This window comes from Macrosteles quadrilineatus, unplaced genomic scaffold, assembly GCF_028750875.1.
Source record: "Macrosteles quadrilineatus isolate MER2022 unplaced genomic scaffold, UCM_ALF_1.0 Scaffold_9__3_contigs__length_116548681, whole genome shotgun sequence".
NCBI lineage: Eukaryota > Metazoa > Arthropoda > Insecta > Hemiptera > Cicadellidae > Macrosteles > Macrosteles quadrilineatus.
The window spans coordinates 75,881,663-75,897,912 of record NW_026542602.1 but is presented as its reverse complement, the minus strand read 5'-3'; the positions used below and the strand labels follow the sequence as shown (position 1 = coordinate 75,897,912).

At 30.6% G+C, this 16,250-nt stretch overlaps 1 protein-coding gene across 4 annotated transcripts in view; it reads left to right on the top strand.

The window, feature by feature from the left end:
• The first annotated feature begins 4,586 nt into the window (after positions 1-4,586).
• LOC129004161 (hemicentin-1-like) overlaps positions 4,587-16,250 on the top strand; it is a 172,764-nt gene continuing 161,100 nt past the window's right edge. For all 4 annotated transcript variants that reach the window (XM_054432607.1, XM_054432606.1, XM_054432605.1 and 1 more), the window contains exon 1: positions 4,587-5,399. In XM_054432607.1, the coding sequence (XP_054288582.1) occupies positions 5,303-5,399 (97 nt within the window). In that variant the 5' untranslated portion in view covers positions 4,587-5,302. The remainder of the gene's footprint in view (positions 5,400-16,250) is intronic.

Genomic DNA, 16,250 nt, shown 5'->3' with positions numbered 1-16,250 from the left:
AAGTTTGAGAAAAATTGGAAGTGAATAAATAAGTGTTATGTCGTGTACTTCTTGAAAAAAGTTGTTGAATGTTTAGGAATAGGTAATGTGTAGGAACTGCGCACTGTGTATTGTTTTTTTTTACAAAAAGGTTAAATTTAGAAAATTCCTGTTTCACGAATGATAAGGATTCAAGAATGTAAATAGATGGGAATTTCAAAATCTTTGAACTGGAAAAAAATTGCTGCATGATTTGCGCTTTTTTAGAGTGAAAAACATCTTAAATTGTACGTAATTATATGATTGTGTCACACAAGAAATTAAATACAGATAGCACTTGTAGGGAGTTGATACAGTACGGTCTAAGAGCTGTTTGCTTAAGGCCAATGAAAATTTACCAACGAATATGCCACCTCCATAGGTTAGCAAATTATAATGCATAGATATATAAGCAAATATAGGTTATTGTCTGAATCAACATTTCTTAATTTTCCTTAGCAATAATCATTTCAACAATCATCCATGCTTTAACACTGCCCCTTGGGGTACATTCTTGTAAATTTCATAATGAGTGGAAAAACAATTATTAATTCAATAACATATTTGTATATATCTTTATGAAAATAATTATCGCAGGCAGGTAAAATAAGCTGTCAGGGTGCAAATGGCCTTACAACTAAGAAAGCGGTAATTTTCTGCCAATTAGGTCAATTATTTTATCTTGATAATCTTGATTGGAAAATAAAAACTCCAATATGAGGTGTTCACAACAACTTCAATAAAATCATAATTTTTAGTATATTTCATGAAAAAATAAAACTGCTGCCATTTTGACACAAGCAAATCTTTTATTATATTTTTCTATTGGTCCATTGTAGTTTTAGACACATACATCGAGTTTATCAAATTACCTCAAAAACTTTTTAAGATATCGTTTTAAAAAAATATAATAAATTGTGGTATATATCTCGATAACAACGCGCTTTTGAAAAAAATAGGCTATATTTGACTTTTTTTAGGATACCTTATAGATTACAGCTGCAAGATACATAGCATCGTAGTACACTATGCAATGAAAAATACCATATTTTATTGATACACCTAACAACAAAACATTATTTCCGAATGCTTTATAGATCTTTTAGATAGGAGGTTATAGAATAAAACTTCCCTATTATACTTATGCTTGCTCATCCTTCTAAGATCAATTATTTTCATTGAGTACTCAGGTTTTGTCCTAAGAGAGGCAAACAGAAAAATACATTTTCTAATAATTAATTCCAATGTTCCAAAGGTATTAAGTATTTACTATACAGTATTTTCATTTGAGTATATTTCAATAACTTTAATTTATGTTTAAGCTCTTTTATTTGGTTAGGTTTCTTTATCACTAGTAAAATATTTGTTCAGTTAAACTAATTAATAACAGTAATACTATTATTACATTAAGAGAAACGTATTAAGTATCAAATGGTATAGTTACACCAAAGTAGAATAAAACAATAATCTTTCTTTTTATGGAATGATAAAATAAATATTACTTTTGGCCATATGTGAAAGATCTAAAGGTAGAAGTGCCGGTGCAAAAGCAATAGCGCCAAATAAATGTGAATCAATTCCTTTTATCACATCCCTTTAAATGGGGTCCACATTGATCCGAACCGTTCACCTTTCGTTCTTGGGACCTCGATTTGTTTTCAGAAAAAATACAGCTTTATCCAACACCTCGTATTTATTTTAGGTTGCGATGAATAGTTTTGTTCAAAAACGTTTTGTTTGCTGAAAGTTTAAAAACTTATTTTTAACCGGGTAAAAATACATTGATGTTCTTTTGCTCAGGATCACTTCTAGGACATACAATTTTATATAATCACATGATTCCGTCTATGATCCTAATTTAAGCTGCACACTACAAAATGTAGGATCATTGACGGTGTCAAGTAATTATATACTATTTGATGGGAAAAAAGCTGGTAGTAAATTCATTGAAATAATTGTTTTTGGATAAATATTTTAATAATTTCTCACTTTAATTTATGTACTACTTTATTGTTTCATAGTATTTATTTATAATTTTTTTTGGGGGGAACAGGTGGTTCCAGATCAGTAAAATCATGTATTTTTGCATGATATATATATAATTTATTCTTTTTTCAAGATGTATGGACCTACAGCTAAAGGTGTGCTTAAAGAATCTTGTAGATTCTTGTAGATTTTACTATCACATATCCAATTCCATAAATGAAAAAGTATACTCATAACCAAAAACCAGGACAAGATTTCCGTACCCTACCTAATAATTGTTTATCATTTAATATTATATATTGAAAAAAAAAACACAAAATAATGGATTACATGTAAAAATTCATTTATCATCAACCATCGAAATTTGTTGACAAAAACATGGTATAGATCAATTTGCAAACAGGCCAAATATAATTAAGGTTATGCAACTATTAAACATATATACCTGTCTACTTTACCCTAACTTTCTAAATATATTTAGAAACTCAAAGGAGAAATAAATTAATATTAGTTACGAACTAGAATGTTAAAAAAACGTTTTGCATTAGGCTACAACGTATTTGCAAATATTGGGGGAGAAGTACAAGAGCAATCATAAAAATCCTATTCGCCCCTCAGAAAGGCTCTCAAAAAGCTGAAGCCGATTTAGTAAATCTGACATCAGCTCGAAAAATTTACAAGATTGGAGCGCTACGATTGGACGTATTCGCGGGAAGCGTAACGACAGGTGTTGCTCTCAGATTTAATAATGATTCCATTTCACCTTCCAGCGCCCTGATCTTGGAGGGTGGGATTCTATTGCCTTGATTGAGGACTAGGGTGACAACGTAGGAGGGAGGGTGTGATAGCGGGGAGGGAGGTGCCGCGGGGTAAATACCCACCTCGACTTGCTGATGAGGCAGACTTCACTCAATTACTCACGATTTAAAATTGCTCACGTAACTGCCTCTAAATTAAGGGTAAATTGCGTACGATGGGGAATTACAGCTGGGTGAAAGTTCTTTAGATATGCAAAACTGTCTGTAGACTTAGAATTGCATATTGGATCATCAATGAGATGCAGTTTGAAACACAGAGTTTTATACGGTAGGCTTACATAAATCTGGTGGAAAATGTACAGACTATTGCTGTCTTGATAGGAAAGAAGGTATTTGCTTATCTTCAATTATTTTACCAATTCATACATATTTTTCTCCATTCCTAACCATTTACTAAATGAATCAAATCGTGTTTATGTGTGTTAACATGATATTGTATTTTTGTGCATCCAATTATTTGGAACCTTTGCTAAAAAGATAGTATGAGATTAATTTTATAACATAAATTGCATACGGTTAAATTAAATTAATTTTAGTTTAATTACTTTCGGTAATATCGCAATAGAAGCTATTCGGGTATCAGCAACAATCGTAACTTAATTTTACTGTCTACGTCTATGAAATTTTCAAAGGTATAGGTGATAGTTAAAATGTAAAAATTTAACGTAGTTACACAGTTACTTTTCAAAGCTCCATAAAGACATTTAGGGCAAGTGGTCCAAGCCCATATGTTTAGAGGTATAAAAACATCTTTTACTTGGATCTACCAGAACCAAATTTAATAACTTAAAAAGGTGCCAGTTCGTACAAGTAATTTAATACAAAAATAAATAAAAATCAATCCTGGTTTTTGTACTTTACACACTTATGTTTTTTTCATTTCAATTAAATGATATTTTCTTTCAGTTTCATAGTCATTTTATCCAAAAAGTAACACACGATGTCATAGAAGAACTTACTTCTTCAGTGTGACCCGGACATTGAATTATATTTTCTGTCAGTTTTTTTTTATCATTTTATTCAAAAATGAACACGCAATATTAAAGAATGACTAACTTCATACTTCACTTACTTTCTTCATAGGCTATATTCAAGTAAACAATATGAGTATTATGTAGGCTTAAGTAAACTGTGGTATTGGATTGTTCAACAATATATGATAATCCTGTATACACAGATTCCAGCCATTTAGTATATAAGAACAATACAGAATTTTGTATTTAATCTTAAAATCATTTATAACGCACCTCATTTGAAAAAGATTTCTACGAGCAAAAACAGTCATATTATTTTAGGAGAAGGAAGGAAAGAAATCTGAATTCACTAAACTGCCGTTGTAACGCTACGAACTTACTTAAACAAACAATTGTTATCTGAAAAGTTTTAACGTTAAAGGTGTTGGAAGCAAAAACAAACTTTATCTGCAATAATGCGAAGTGAGCGGATAAAAGTTGTTCCGTAATCTGTAGTAGGGTCTCGGGGGTAGGGAGGGTTTTCATCGCCGGAACATCGATCGTGACGCCCCATGAGAACAACACTACACCAACTACACGCCAGACAACAGCCTCGGTGTTCCGGATGAAATACCTATATGAAAATGAAAAGCGAGATACTTTTCTCGATCAGGTGGTGAGGTTCAGCTACGGGTGTGGGTGAGGGTGTCTGGGACAATGACGTAGACGGCCGAGCGTTGCCGAGTCCAGCCGAAGTGCATGCGTCAGGGGGTAGGAGCCTGGGCGTTTTCAGTTCAGTGTTGATCGCGAGAGGTGATTTTTCAACGTCATTTTCCACTAGTTTTGACAAGTGACCTTCGTGATTTAATTACTTTTACCGTTTACCAGTGAAATGTGACCGACTGTGGTGAGTTCTTGTGAATACGAGTTGTATAAACCTGATGTTAGTGAAGGATGTACAAGAGCTTCAGTGTTAATGAATGTGGTTGTGATGAATGGAAACCTACACTATGGGTGTGTTACGTTGGAAATTATTCATCGTGATAGACTTTAGATGAATTGGTGTAACTGAATCTTGATTATACTAAGTGAAAAGCGATTTATATGCTCAGCTGTGCGTGATACAAGTGGTGTTAAATTAATAAACAAGCCACAGATCCAGCTGATAGTGCTAACAACGGTGATTTATTTTATAGTTAACGAAACACGCTCCTCTGGCAAAAATCTCGTGTTTGGTGGCGCTGTTTTTAACGGGAGAGCAAACAAAAGAGTCCATTTAATGGAACGACGATAAACATCTGCCCGTTTGTTACCGATACAAAGACCGGACCAATAACCGTGATAAAATTGTCGATGATCCTGCGGGTATTGCCAATAAAATTATGACTCCCGCTTATCTACCTGCGCTGGCGCTTGTATTTCCTCCTCTCATCGTTACGGTGGATATCTAAAAACGATTCCCTGCGGTGGAACATTGTGATTTATTCGTACAGTGTATATTGTGTTTTGGATACTCTGACTCTGGACATGGCCATTACATATCTACATGCATCCCTGAGGTTCATCTCTCTCGCCGCTGCTCTGACGGGGACGTCCTTTGTAAGAGGGTCTCCTCCACCAACAGGTTAGTTTTTTATGTTTTAAAATTTTCACCGTTTCAAAATCAAAAGTTAATAATTATAAGTAAAGATATTGAACCATCGCTTTTGCAAGGTTAAAATGCAAATGGCTTGGTTTTAAATTTATCACTATTAGAATCGTATATGGAATTAGCAAAAAAAAAAATATATATATTGTGGCAATTGGATTGAATGAAAAGTGCTAAATAATGTTAGAAAAAGTACTGGATAAATTTTTTTAAGAATAACATGTAAAACATGGTAAGTGAGTCCGTGGCTCAGTCGGTAGCGTCGCGGACTTCAGGTCCATGGCAGCGATGTCGTGGGTTCGGATCCTGGTCACTGCAACTAAAATTTATCAGTACAGTTCACCTTTGTACTGTACCGGCTCACTCCTTGCTTTTGCTGTAAACGTTTCACGAATGGGCACTTAGTCTATGTGGACAGGAAAATGCAAGGTTAAAAAAGGCCGCCAACCTAAAAAAAAAATAAAAATAAAAATAAATAAATAAAAAATAAAAATGTATAAGCTAGGTACTTGGATTAAATATATTTAGAACTTGCAACGGCTGCAATAAGGAATAATAATTTAAATGTATAGTCCAATCGATAAAATTCATAAGGCTAATATAATCTTACGGCTTGATTTATTAAAGATAACACAGATTTTCAATCACAATATTATTACAACAGGTAGGCCAACTGCCATTATCAGCAACTTTACTAAACAAACCAGATTTCTAAGCTGTATTGTTTGAGTCAAATATACAACGCAGTTTATTAATTGGAATGGCTATTAAAAAGATGTAAAACAGTATTTCTCTTTGAGTTTGGTACAGTACGGCAGGGTATACCCAAATATATGTAAAGATTTTCTTAAAATGAAGTACATTATTTTTGTTGTTGGATGTTTTAAACTACGGTATTTTTGATTTACAGAAAACATGTATAAACAAATTTAAATTAATTGTTATAATTTAAAATATATAAAGCTAAAAATGGATTTAAATATAAAATGCTGTTTGTTTTTGATACGTTTAAAATATTATAGTTTATAGTGTGTTGTGTAAACACGATCAGTAATATTGCATACCTACAAATGGCATATTCTATTTATTATGTTTTTTTTTTTTTTATTGAAATTCGATGGTTGGCAGGTTTCAGCTTACTCGTGCCTTCTCTTACCACTGCATGGAAATGATCACATTGCCTCAACAATTGAAAAACAGCTCATTTTCACTTTATTAATTCCTGCTCGCTAATCAGCTGATTTCAATGTTGGGTAACCGGTTCACTGGTAGCGCTACAGTGGGTTGTTGTTTGGTTCGTTGGTGGTAGGTGTACCAGTTACTTTCACCAATCCAGTTGTAAACCACACATTTAGTAAATTATTTAGTTATAATTATGTCAATTGTTTAGTCAATAGTTAATTATTTTACTTTCATGGTTTGGTATTATAGAGATGGTTTCCATATATAATAGTGAAGATCTAGGTTTTATTTGTAAAAAATAACGATTAAAAGGACTTATTACATTGAAATAAAAAGTTAATCCATGTATTATGATAAGCTAATTATGGTGGTGAGAAAAAGGGTGTGTGTAATACCTGAGCTCTTGCCGCCCTTTGAAATGTATGGCCATCTACAGTTCTCGAGCCGCAATGACGTACTTTGCGCTACTGATACACAAATAGTTATTTCTCTTTTCCGCTAAATTTATCCCTCCCAACAAAGTGAATTTACGTTTTAAATCCCAAAAATATCTAATGAAAATACATGCAACCGAGCATCATGCAGGCCTATCTATATAATAATCAGGCTGGAATGGTTAAACTCAAGATTCCTGTACCTGAAATCACAACTTTGCTGGAGATTGAGTGGTTGATTTTACAAACTAGTTTTAATTTACTTTGACCTTTGAAACGTAAAAAATCAAGTGTTTAAAATTTCAACAAATTTAGAAAAAAAGTTCATTGTTATCTAAAACTAAACCAAAAATGGGTGTTCCCCAATTTTTAATTATGTTTATTAATATATCTTTTTTTATATATGAATAGAATTTTTACATTATGTAAGTATATAGATACTAATCCCATAGTATATTGCGTTTACTATTGAAGGTAGTACTAATAATAAGGGTTACAGAAAAATGTTGACCAAGATAAATGAAATGGATTCAGGATTAGTAATACAATTTAAATGATAAGGAGATCAAATCGTTTGACATTATTTAAGCCAACTAATGCAATTATAAGTTATCCAATTAAAAAGTTTCAAATTAAAGATGCGGGCTTTATTCATTGTCTTTGAATAACGAAAGGACATCGGAATTTATAGATGACGTTATATTAGCCTAGAAAAGCTTTAAAATCATATTTCAAAAATATGTGAGACATTTAAACAATATTTTTAGTATTTGTTTTTTTTACATTAATTATTATAAATCAAGACCTATATACATTTTTAGCGTTTTCTCGCTTGGTTAATGATAAAATCTATCAGTATTATTACCAATGGAGTGGTTGTTATTTTAAAGGTAAGTATAACTTTTTTAATTTGATTACGAAGCACTTACATATATAAATATGTTGTTCTTTTTAGCGAATTTCCCTATAGGGAAGTAGCTATTACCGTAGGTGGCACGGTAAGACCTAGACCCGGGACCGATTTACTTTTTCATTTTGATGTCCCCAGAGGCCAAAAACACCATTCGATCAAATTTTTATATATGTATATATATATATATATATATATACTTATATATATATATATACGTCCGTGAACGCGATAACTTGAGTAATTTTTGTCCGATTTTGATGAAATTTGGTTTAAAGGTGTAAAGCGGGATAAGCTTGAATGAGTTCGCGAACCAGCACGATCGGACCATGAGAACGTGGCTTTACGGGGGGTTTTATGGGGTAAAAATTGGTTTTTCTCACTTTTGACCCTCAAAACACAAAATTTCCCGATTTCTCTTTAGACCTTTTTAAAGAGCTTAAAAAAACAAATAATTTGGTATATAAAAGTACTTTTGTTCGATTATTAGTGACGGAGAAAATTAAAAAAAATTTTAAATTTAAAATTCCCATGTTATTCTTATGGAGAATATTGTCAAATGTTGTAGTTTGCTTGTTTATGGATATATTTTGATCAAACTTGGCAAATTTTTTTATTTTGTACTAAGCTATCAATATTTTACTCAAAAACACACTTTATTAGTTTCCTTGTAGCAGCAAACCTAGGTACTCGTTAAACCTAATGTTATTAAAATATATTTAACTGAAAATCAATTCAGACAAATGGAAATTCGCTTAGTCGGCAGGTTTTCTGCGGCGGGGGTATTTAATTAGTAAAATACAGATATGAATAACTAACATTTTATATAATATAAGCTATGTATGGTAACATTGTTAATGAGCATTTTTAATTTTTTTATGTTATAAACACAGTTTTTTTCTTCATTTTATATTTATATTTGTTATTCTACATGAGTTGTTCATAATGAAAAAAAACCCTCTTTCAAAAGTCTTATTTACCACATAATGCCAGGTATTAAAAGTAGAGTTTTACATTGGTATTAATATACCCTCGGTAATAAGTGTAATTTTTAAGTCCCTTTCAATGTAATTTCATATATGTTACCCCTAATCGCATTGTATTGCAAACCTCGATAAGAAGTCAACGTTTACAACAAGTCTTATTTAATCAGGTTTTGCTATCGAGGTTCTACTGTATATGGATGGTTGTCAAATAGCAATTAGATAGGGAAAACATTTTAATACTAATTTAATTATCTACATTATTGGCGTGATATGCAACAGAAATTAATAAATCTTATTCTTACACAAGTTAGTGAACTTATGTTACGTGAAATTACCAACTAAATTGTAGGAAACAGCGTAGTAATTACATGAATGTAGCTATACTATTAAATCCCTATGTATTCGTGTATTAAAATTGAAAGTATGAAGTTTACTGTGCAATAGCAATAATGTAGTGCAATAATAAGCATAGTGCAATTAAATATAATAACCTCAAATATTACCAATACTTTGTGGAACATTTGCTCCATTTATGAAAGTTTCGATAAAATATAAGTAGTCAGTCAGTGTACCGGTCCGCACAAAGATATAATCACTTTTGTTTAGGCCGGCCAAAAGTATAAATTCTCAATGTTACGTGTAAATATAAATGTTTCGTGTGTCAGTGTATGTGTATACGTGAACTTCAACGGTGACCAATAATATCAACAGTAATTAACAAGACAGAAAATTTGACAATGGGGCTGTTGGCCTCGAAACTATAGTCATTATAAAAGACGACTTGGATTGGGGACATAAACAAGGTATTTAACCTATTATTATTAAAATATTAATCGAAGATTTACCGTGCAATAGTAGTTTAAATGTAATAACCTCAAATATTACCAATACTACGGGGATTATTTGCTCCATTAATAGACGTTTCGATAATATATTTATAGCAATACCTTTGTAGACATGTGGACATGGCAAACACAATAGTTATTGTTGAGCTCAAAAATGTCAATAAAATGTCAAAAGGTTTGAAAGAAAATTAAGAATATCTGCTGACACCTGGTTTAATTTGGATATAACAAACCCAGGAATATTCCTCGATGAATCCAACCGAATTAAAATATTTGCTTTACATCTACTTTACATAATGGCTTCATAAAAAATCAGATGTGTTGATTACTTGCACGTTATTTGTGGTCTCATGTAGTTCGATTGTCATAAGCATATATTTCCGATAAGCTACTCGATTCCCTAATTGATCCTCAGTTATCATAATTAGTAATGTATTTATTGATTTTATCTGGCATTTAAAGGACTTTTCCAACGATACTTTACATACTGTATGTTTTAAATTGGTGGTATGAATATAAAAATAGTATCGAAACATATTTATAAGTATATAGGAAAGATAAGGAAAGACGACCCAAGAGCAAGCAAGATAATGTAACTGCAGAGGTCTAGATATGCTATGATTTCATTCTAAAGTATAAAAGTATTGAATTGCATTAGTTTTTATGACCAAAGCAATATAAACATACCCAGTTCACTTGTTTTATTGAAAATGTTTGCATAAAAAGAAATAACGTTGAATAAAATAGTGTACCGATAAGACTTGTGCAACTGATTCAAATATTCAAATTCTTAAATGTAAATCATGGCATGTACATAGCGTATTATGCTATGTTCATTTAAAAAATTAATGTGTCAATAAATGAGTTAATGTGTTAATGTTAATCAGTCAAATACCTCTAAAAATTCGTTATATTCAAGATCACAAATCGTCTTTATACAGAGGCAAAGTATTTATTTTCCATATGCATAAACACAATTTATTTATGTATATATGTAAATGCATGTGACCTATACATACAACCAAAACATCAACTAAATCCCTAAATAGCTTACTTGTATCAATCTCAACCTTATACAGGGTGTCACGAAACTCGCTGCCGAAACTGGATTCTTTACCTGTTTGCAGCTACTGTGGCATTCTAGTGAGAACTATTTTGTAAATTGGTTTTCATATAGCAACAAAACAAAACTTGCAATGCCAATGTTTGCTTTAATTGAATATAGACTACTTTGTACTTTGTAAACCATCTGATTGAACGAAATAAAACGGAATATTTTTCGAGCCTAGGATGTGTGTATTTGGATGTATTTACTAATTACAACAGTAATAATGGAGAAAGATACGTGAGTATTTTTAAATGACGGAAACTCTTGCTTAATATCTATCATTTTAAAATACATTATTTAATTTGTTATTCCTTTCCATACAGAACACGGAAGAATAACTACTGTATTTTAGAAATTGAAAAAAAGTTAACAAAACGTGATTGAAAATATATCAGTTCCTCAAGGTTTTGGTTCATACGGAATCGTCGATGATCAATAAAATATATTCCCAAGAGAGTTGTCGATGGTGGCAGAGCCGATGAATATTTCATCAGTCACTGGGGCGTGCCATCGCCGTGGAATCTAACTTTTAAACATTTCCCCAGCTTGAAACATGCGCTATATTTTTAATAACATTATTTATTGGAATACTCTATATTTATAAATAAAGTTTACATCCTTAAAAAATTTATATTAAGGTTTACGACCATGTTTAAAACGACTGTGAATGTTTATAAATAAAGTATTCACAAATTATTGGGGTTAAGGTTTTATTATTGATTAGTCTTCAATAGAATTTTTTTTAAATCTTTGAACTTAAATGACTCATCACACGCACTGTTTTATTAAATAGGTACAAAACTCTATAAAATGGGTGAAATAAGGGTTTTCTTGCCCTGAATGTGGTCAATTATATTAATAAATAAATAACATTAAAAATAATTTTTTTTTATTAAGTCGTTCGAGGTATAATTTTATACAATAATTCTATTGAAAATATTTGTCATTTTGTAATAAGAAAAGACCAGTTTATTTTTCGGTCTTCAAACAGAAATATCAATGAAACAATGTATTGAAAGTTCGGTTAAAATATACGGTCATTTATTCTACTGACAGTTTTGCCAATGCTATGGCAATGTGCTTCTGACAGCTTTCTCTTTACAATTATTAACGTTTTTATAATTGAATAAACGATCATTTGTACGTTACTTCTTTTACATTAATAGTTAAAAAAATTTCTTAATTTTCATTGCAAATATTTTAGTTATTTTATGAATAAATTTTGTAAATATTCTTTTTTTACGTAAACTTTATTTAGATGTCCATAAGTCTGTAGCTCAACAATGTCAATGGTCAGTTTAAGCCTGCAATATGAACTGTACCAAACTTGTGGATTTTTTTTCTTTTTTAACCCTCTAGAAACGTTTATTTATTTAACTGTTATGACATAAAAAATGAATTCTTCAATGTAATTGAGGATATCAAAGTGTACTAATTTAATAAAATTATTATAATTTAAAAAATTTAATTAAACGAAAAATCTACTAAAAACATGTCATAGACTGATTTTTTCTATTTTCACCCAAACAAATACAACATAAAATAAACAACGCAATTGGAATCTCTTCCATTTGTTTTGATTTTATGTTTATATTTATTTATATTTCGCTGTTATTTCGTTAGCAGCATAGCATGGCAACTCATAATGCCAATGTTAATTTTAGATTTTATTTTAAATTGACCTGTTGAGCTTATTTTGAGCCTATTCTATTTGATAAGGGATCCTGCACATCTACAGGAAACATCTTTCTAACAGCATGCGCACATTTTCCCTACGATGCACAAGAGCGGATGAAAAACGGGTTCCAAGAAACATTATTGCCTATAACATATAGGATTGTGAACATATAGGCTAATTAAACATTTTTAAGCAAAATCTTTTATTTTATGTATGTATGCATAATGAAAAAATAATAAATTTATTAAATTAAATTATAAGAACTCACATAATTAGTCAAAAGTACATACCCTCTGGTGTAGTGCAATACAGTTTTTATCAAAACACACTTGTTACAGTCAAAAGGATCATGAAATTTACACTTGACATAAAAAGTGTACTGAAACCAAAATGTAATATTTTTTTTTTAATTTAGTATTACTATGAATAATAGTTTGGCAAAATTTACAAAACATTTCATCAGAAGACATTTTATAGGTTTACACCAATGTTCAATGTTGTACAACAGTAACAATAATAATAAATAAATATATACTTTACCTTGACTGCTTATCGGTGAATAAGGAAGTTAAAAATAGTAGATGATAAGAGAGACGTGGCTCAAAAAACTAATATTAGGTTCTTATATTTAAAACTAAATTAATCGAAGATCGCAATATTTTGAGTACAAGTATCATATAAAATCATTTGTCCAATGAAAGCAACGTGTTTGAATTTAGACAACTAACCAGATACATTCAAACGCATATAGGTCAAGACAGTAATGAAATAGCTTATTTAAGTGAATTCGGATATGTTTTGCATTGATTACATGTCTGCTTACCATAATTATCATTCAAAATTGTTTCAATTTAGTACAAAAAAATACTGTTTAATATTTTAAACATTGTAAGATCTTTCTATGTCATCACGGTTTCAATTTCATCCGTTATTTATGCATTTTGTATTAAAGTTATATGATAGTCGTTTTAAAATACCGAAATTGTTTACTAAACACGTACCGGTATGCAATGACTGCATTTTAGCATTGTAAATATTGTATGATTTTAATGTTCTGTATTATTTAGAAAATAAAACACAATTCTGTATTCTAAGTTTGTGTACAGATGGCATGAAATACTAAATGTATATATTCGTCATGGGTTGCTACCAGTTTATCATAAATCCTACTTAATGTTTTGTTAAAATTATATTAAAAGTAAGATAATTATGTAGTAATATAATACAAACATTCTGATACATCATTTATATACCTTACTCAAAATCACTACAATATATTATTTGGTGAGAGGTGAAACCAACAGATATCGTGGTATTCAATAAAATATATTCCCGGTCGAGTTAGGGGTAGTGACGAAATCTATGAATATTTCAAACATCTCCGATCGTGCCAACCAGTCAGGTTATAGGTGCAATTTTTACCTGTGTACAATTCATAAATCCTGAAACATCTGATATGACATGCTTTTGTACAATTAAGAGATACGATCAAGAGATACGTTTTTAATTATTAATACTTGATTTTACAATAAGTACTTTGCCTAAGCAAACGAAATATTTTGGTAATCCTATTTTAAAATATCTTAAAGCAGTAGAAATTATGTAATACTAATCGTATTTAGTTGACAATGCACACAATATCCTAAATTAAAATAATTGCAACGTTTAATTAAGAGTCCTTGGAGCATAGTGGCCATCTTGGATAATTTTTAACACCTGCTAAGGAGTTATTTATTATCCAAACATATTTTTTTTCAAACATTAAAGTGATTATAATTCGAATATCTAGTATACTGTGAGATTAGAAATGTTATTTGTAGCTTTCTTGGATTTGCCCATCATAAGAGCAATGTTAATTTTGTTAATTTCAAACAGCTGCTGAAGAGTTAATATATTTAATATCAAACAACCGCCAAAAATATTTTTCAAGCACTAGATTGATTATATTTTAAATATCTGGTATACTGTGGGATTAAACATTTTCTTTTTAGTTCTCTAATTGTTTCATGAGTTTAAACGTCTTGGCTTCAAGGACACTTAAGGCGACATCGCACCAAATCATCTTTGACCTTAGTAACGCAACTAACATCAATATGAGTACTTATTCAATATTAAAAACATGTTGGCATTTAGGCTAAGTAAAATAATTCTATATCGTCTCAAAGATTCACTTAAGCCATTTATTACAACTTTTTTTGCTTATTGAATTGCGATTTTGTTTACGCAATTTTCTGGATATGTCTGGATTTAGTAGTAATTGTTCTGTCCATTGGGTATTTTAGATAGAAACAATACTATACTTTGGACTGTTCCCTAAACATCCTTACTACATACAGTTTATGTAACTTAACAAGAGAAATCTTAACATAAAAAACCCTCTACTGGTTAACTGATTATTTTAAATAAATGTTTCTAAAATATAGTTAAGCTAAAATACATTATATTTACTGTTACAATTATGTTGAAATGTCATAGTGGCTAAGTAAAACCACATTTGGCTTTGCATGTGCGGTTGATGGTTAATCATGGAGGCCGGACTCTACGTGCTTATGAGCACAAACGTTTTTATAACGTTTGCAAAAGCTAATTAGCTTAAAATCATTAAAATGACAACTAGGTCAACGATTGTGTCTTGTTTCATAGAAATGGTTTCATTTAAACTGTTGTTCTGTTTACATTGAATATAATAATATTTTCCTTGTAAATAGTTAACCACGTACAGTATTGTCCATTCAAAAAATCTTTGTGGTTTTAGGGGAATTTCCCAAATTTATTTTTTGCTTATTGTACGTTGCAGCTCATTGCCGTTAGGGAAAAACTAAGCTGTTGAGCTGTTGTTTTAAGGTGGTATCAGTGGAGGGGATAGATTCTTCCCCTAAAACTGCCTTATTTTTTGAACGGAGAATAAGTAGTCGTGATATAATGTATAATATGTTGTCATGTTATAATTCACAACTTCAGCTGTTTATTATCAATTTGAAAGTCCCATCAGTGCAGCCTATGTCGCTGGTAAATTAATTTTTTGGGTAAGGACATCAAAAGTAATTTCTTTAAAACTAAACTCTAGCTAAACGTCTTAATGTTAATATTAGTTGAATATCATAGTCTTTTAAGCCCTTAGATTATAAAGGAAATAAAAACTAAGTAACTCTGTTATTTAGTTCAGAAGAATCTAGAGTACTTAAAACACAGTAACCACCTTTAAGCAGTTTGCAGTCCGGCAAAAATGGCATTTTTCTTTTGTGTAGTTGATGAATAGTAAACCTTATTAGAAAGAAACATTTCTTTGTATTGAGGAAAAGATTAATACGATGATTTTTACTTTAGATTAAATACGTCTAGATTGGTCAAGTTTCATTTTTAGGCCCTTCAAGAACATCCTATAACGATTCAAAGTTAAGTTTTGCAAATGTAGTAAAACGAAACGTAATAGAACATATGTAGCTTTATATTGCGTTGTGTCGAAAATCAAAATAAGGTAACTAATACATCCAATGAATATAAAGAAAAATGTTATGGTTTAAGTCTGTGTAAATATCATGTGGTAAAATTTAATTGAGCAATTGGCATTGGATAAACGGTCTCACCGATTAACTAATATGTTTTGAGAAAAAGAATCACTTTAATTTAACTTTTTATTTTTTTTAGTTTACAAAACTTGACAATTTGACAAAAGGTGACGAA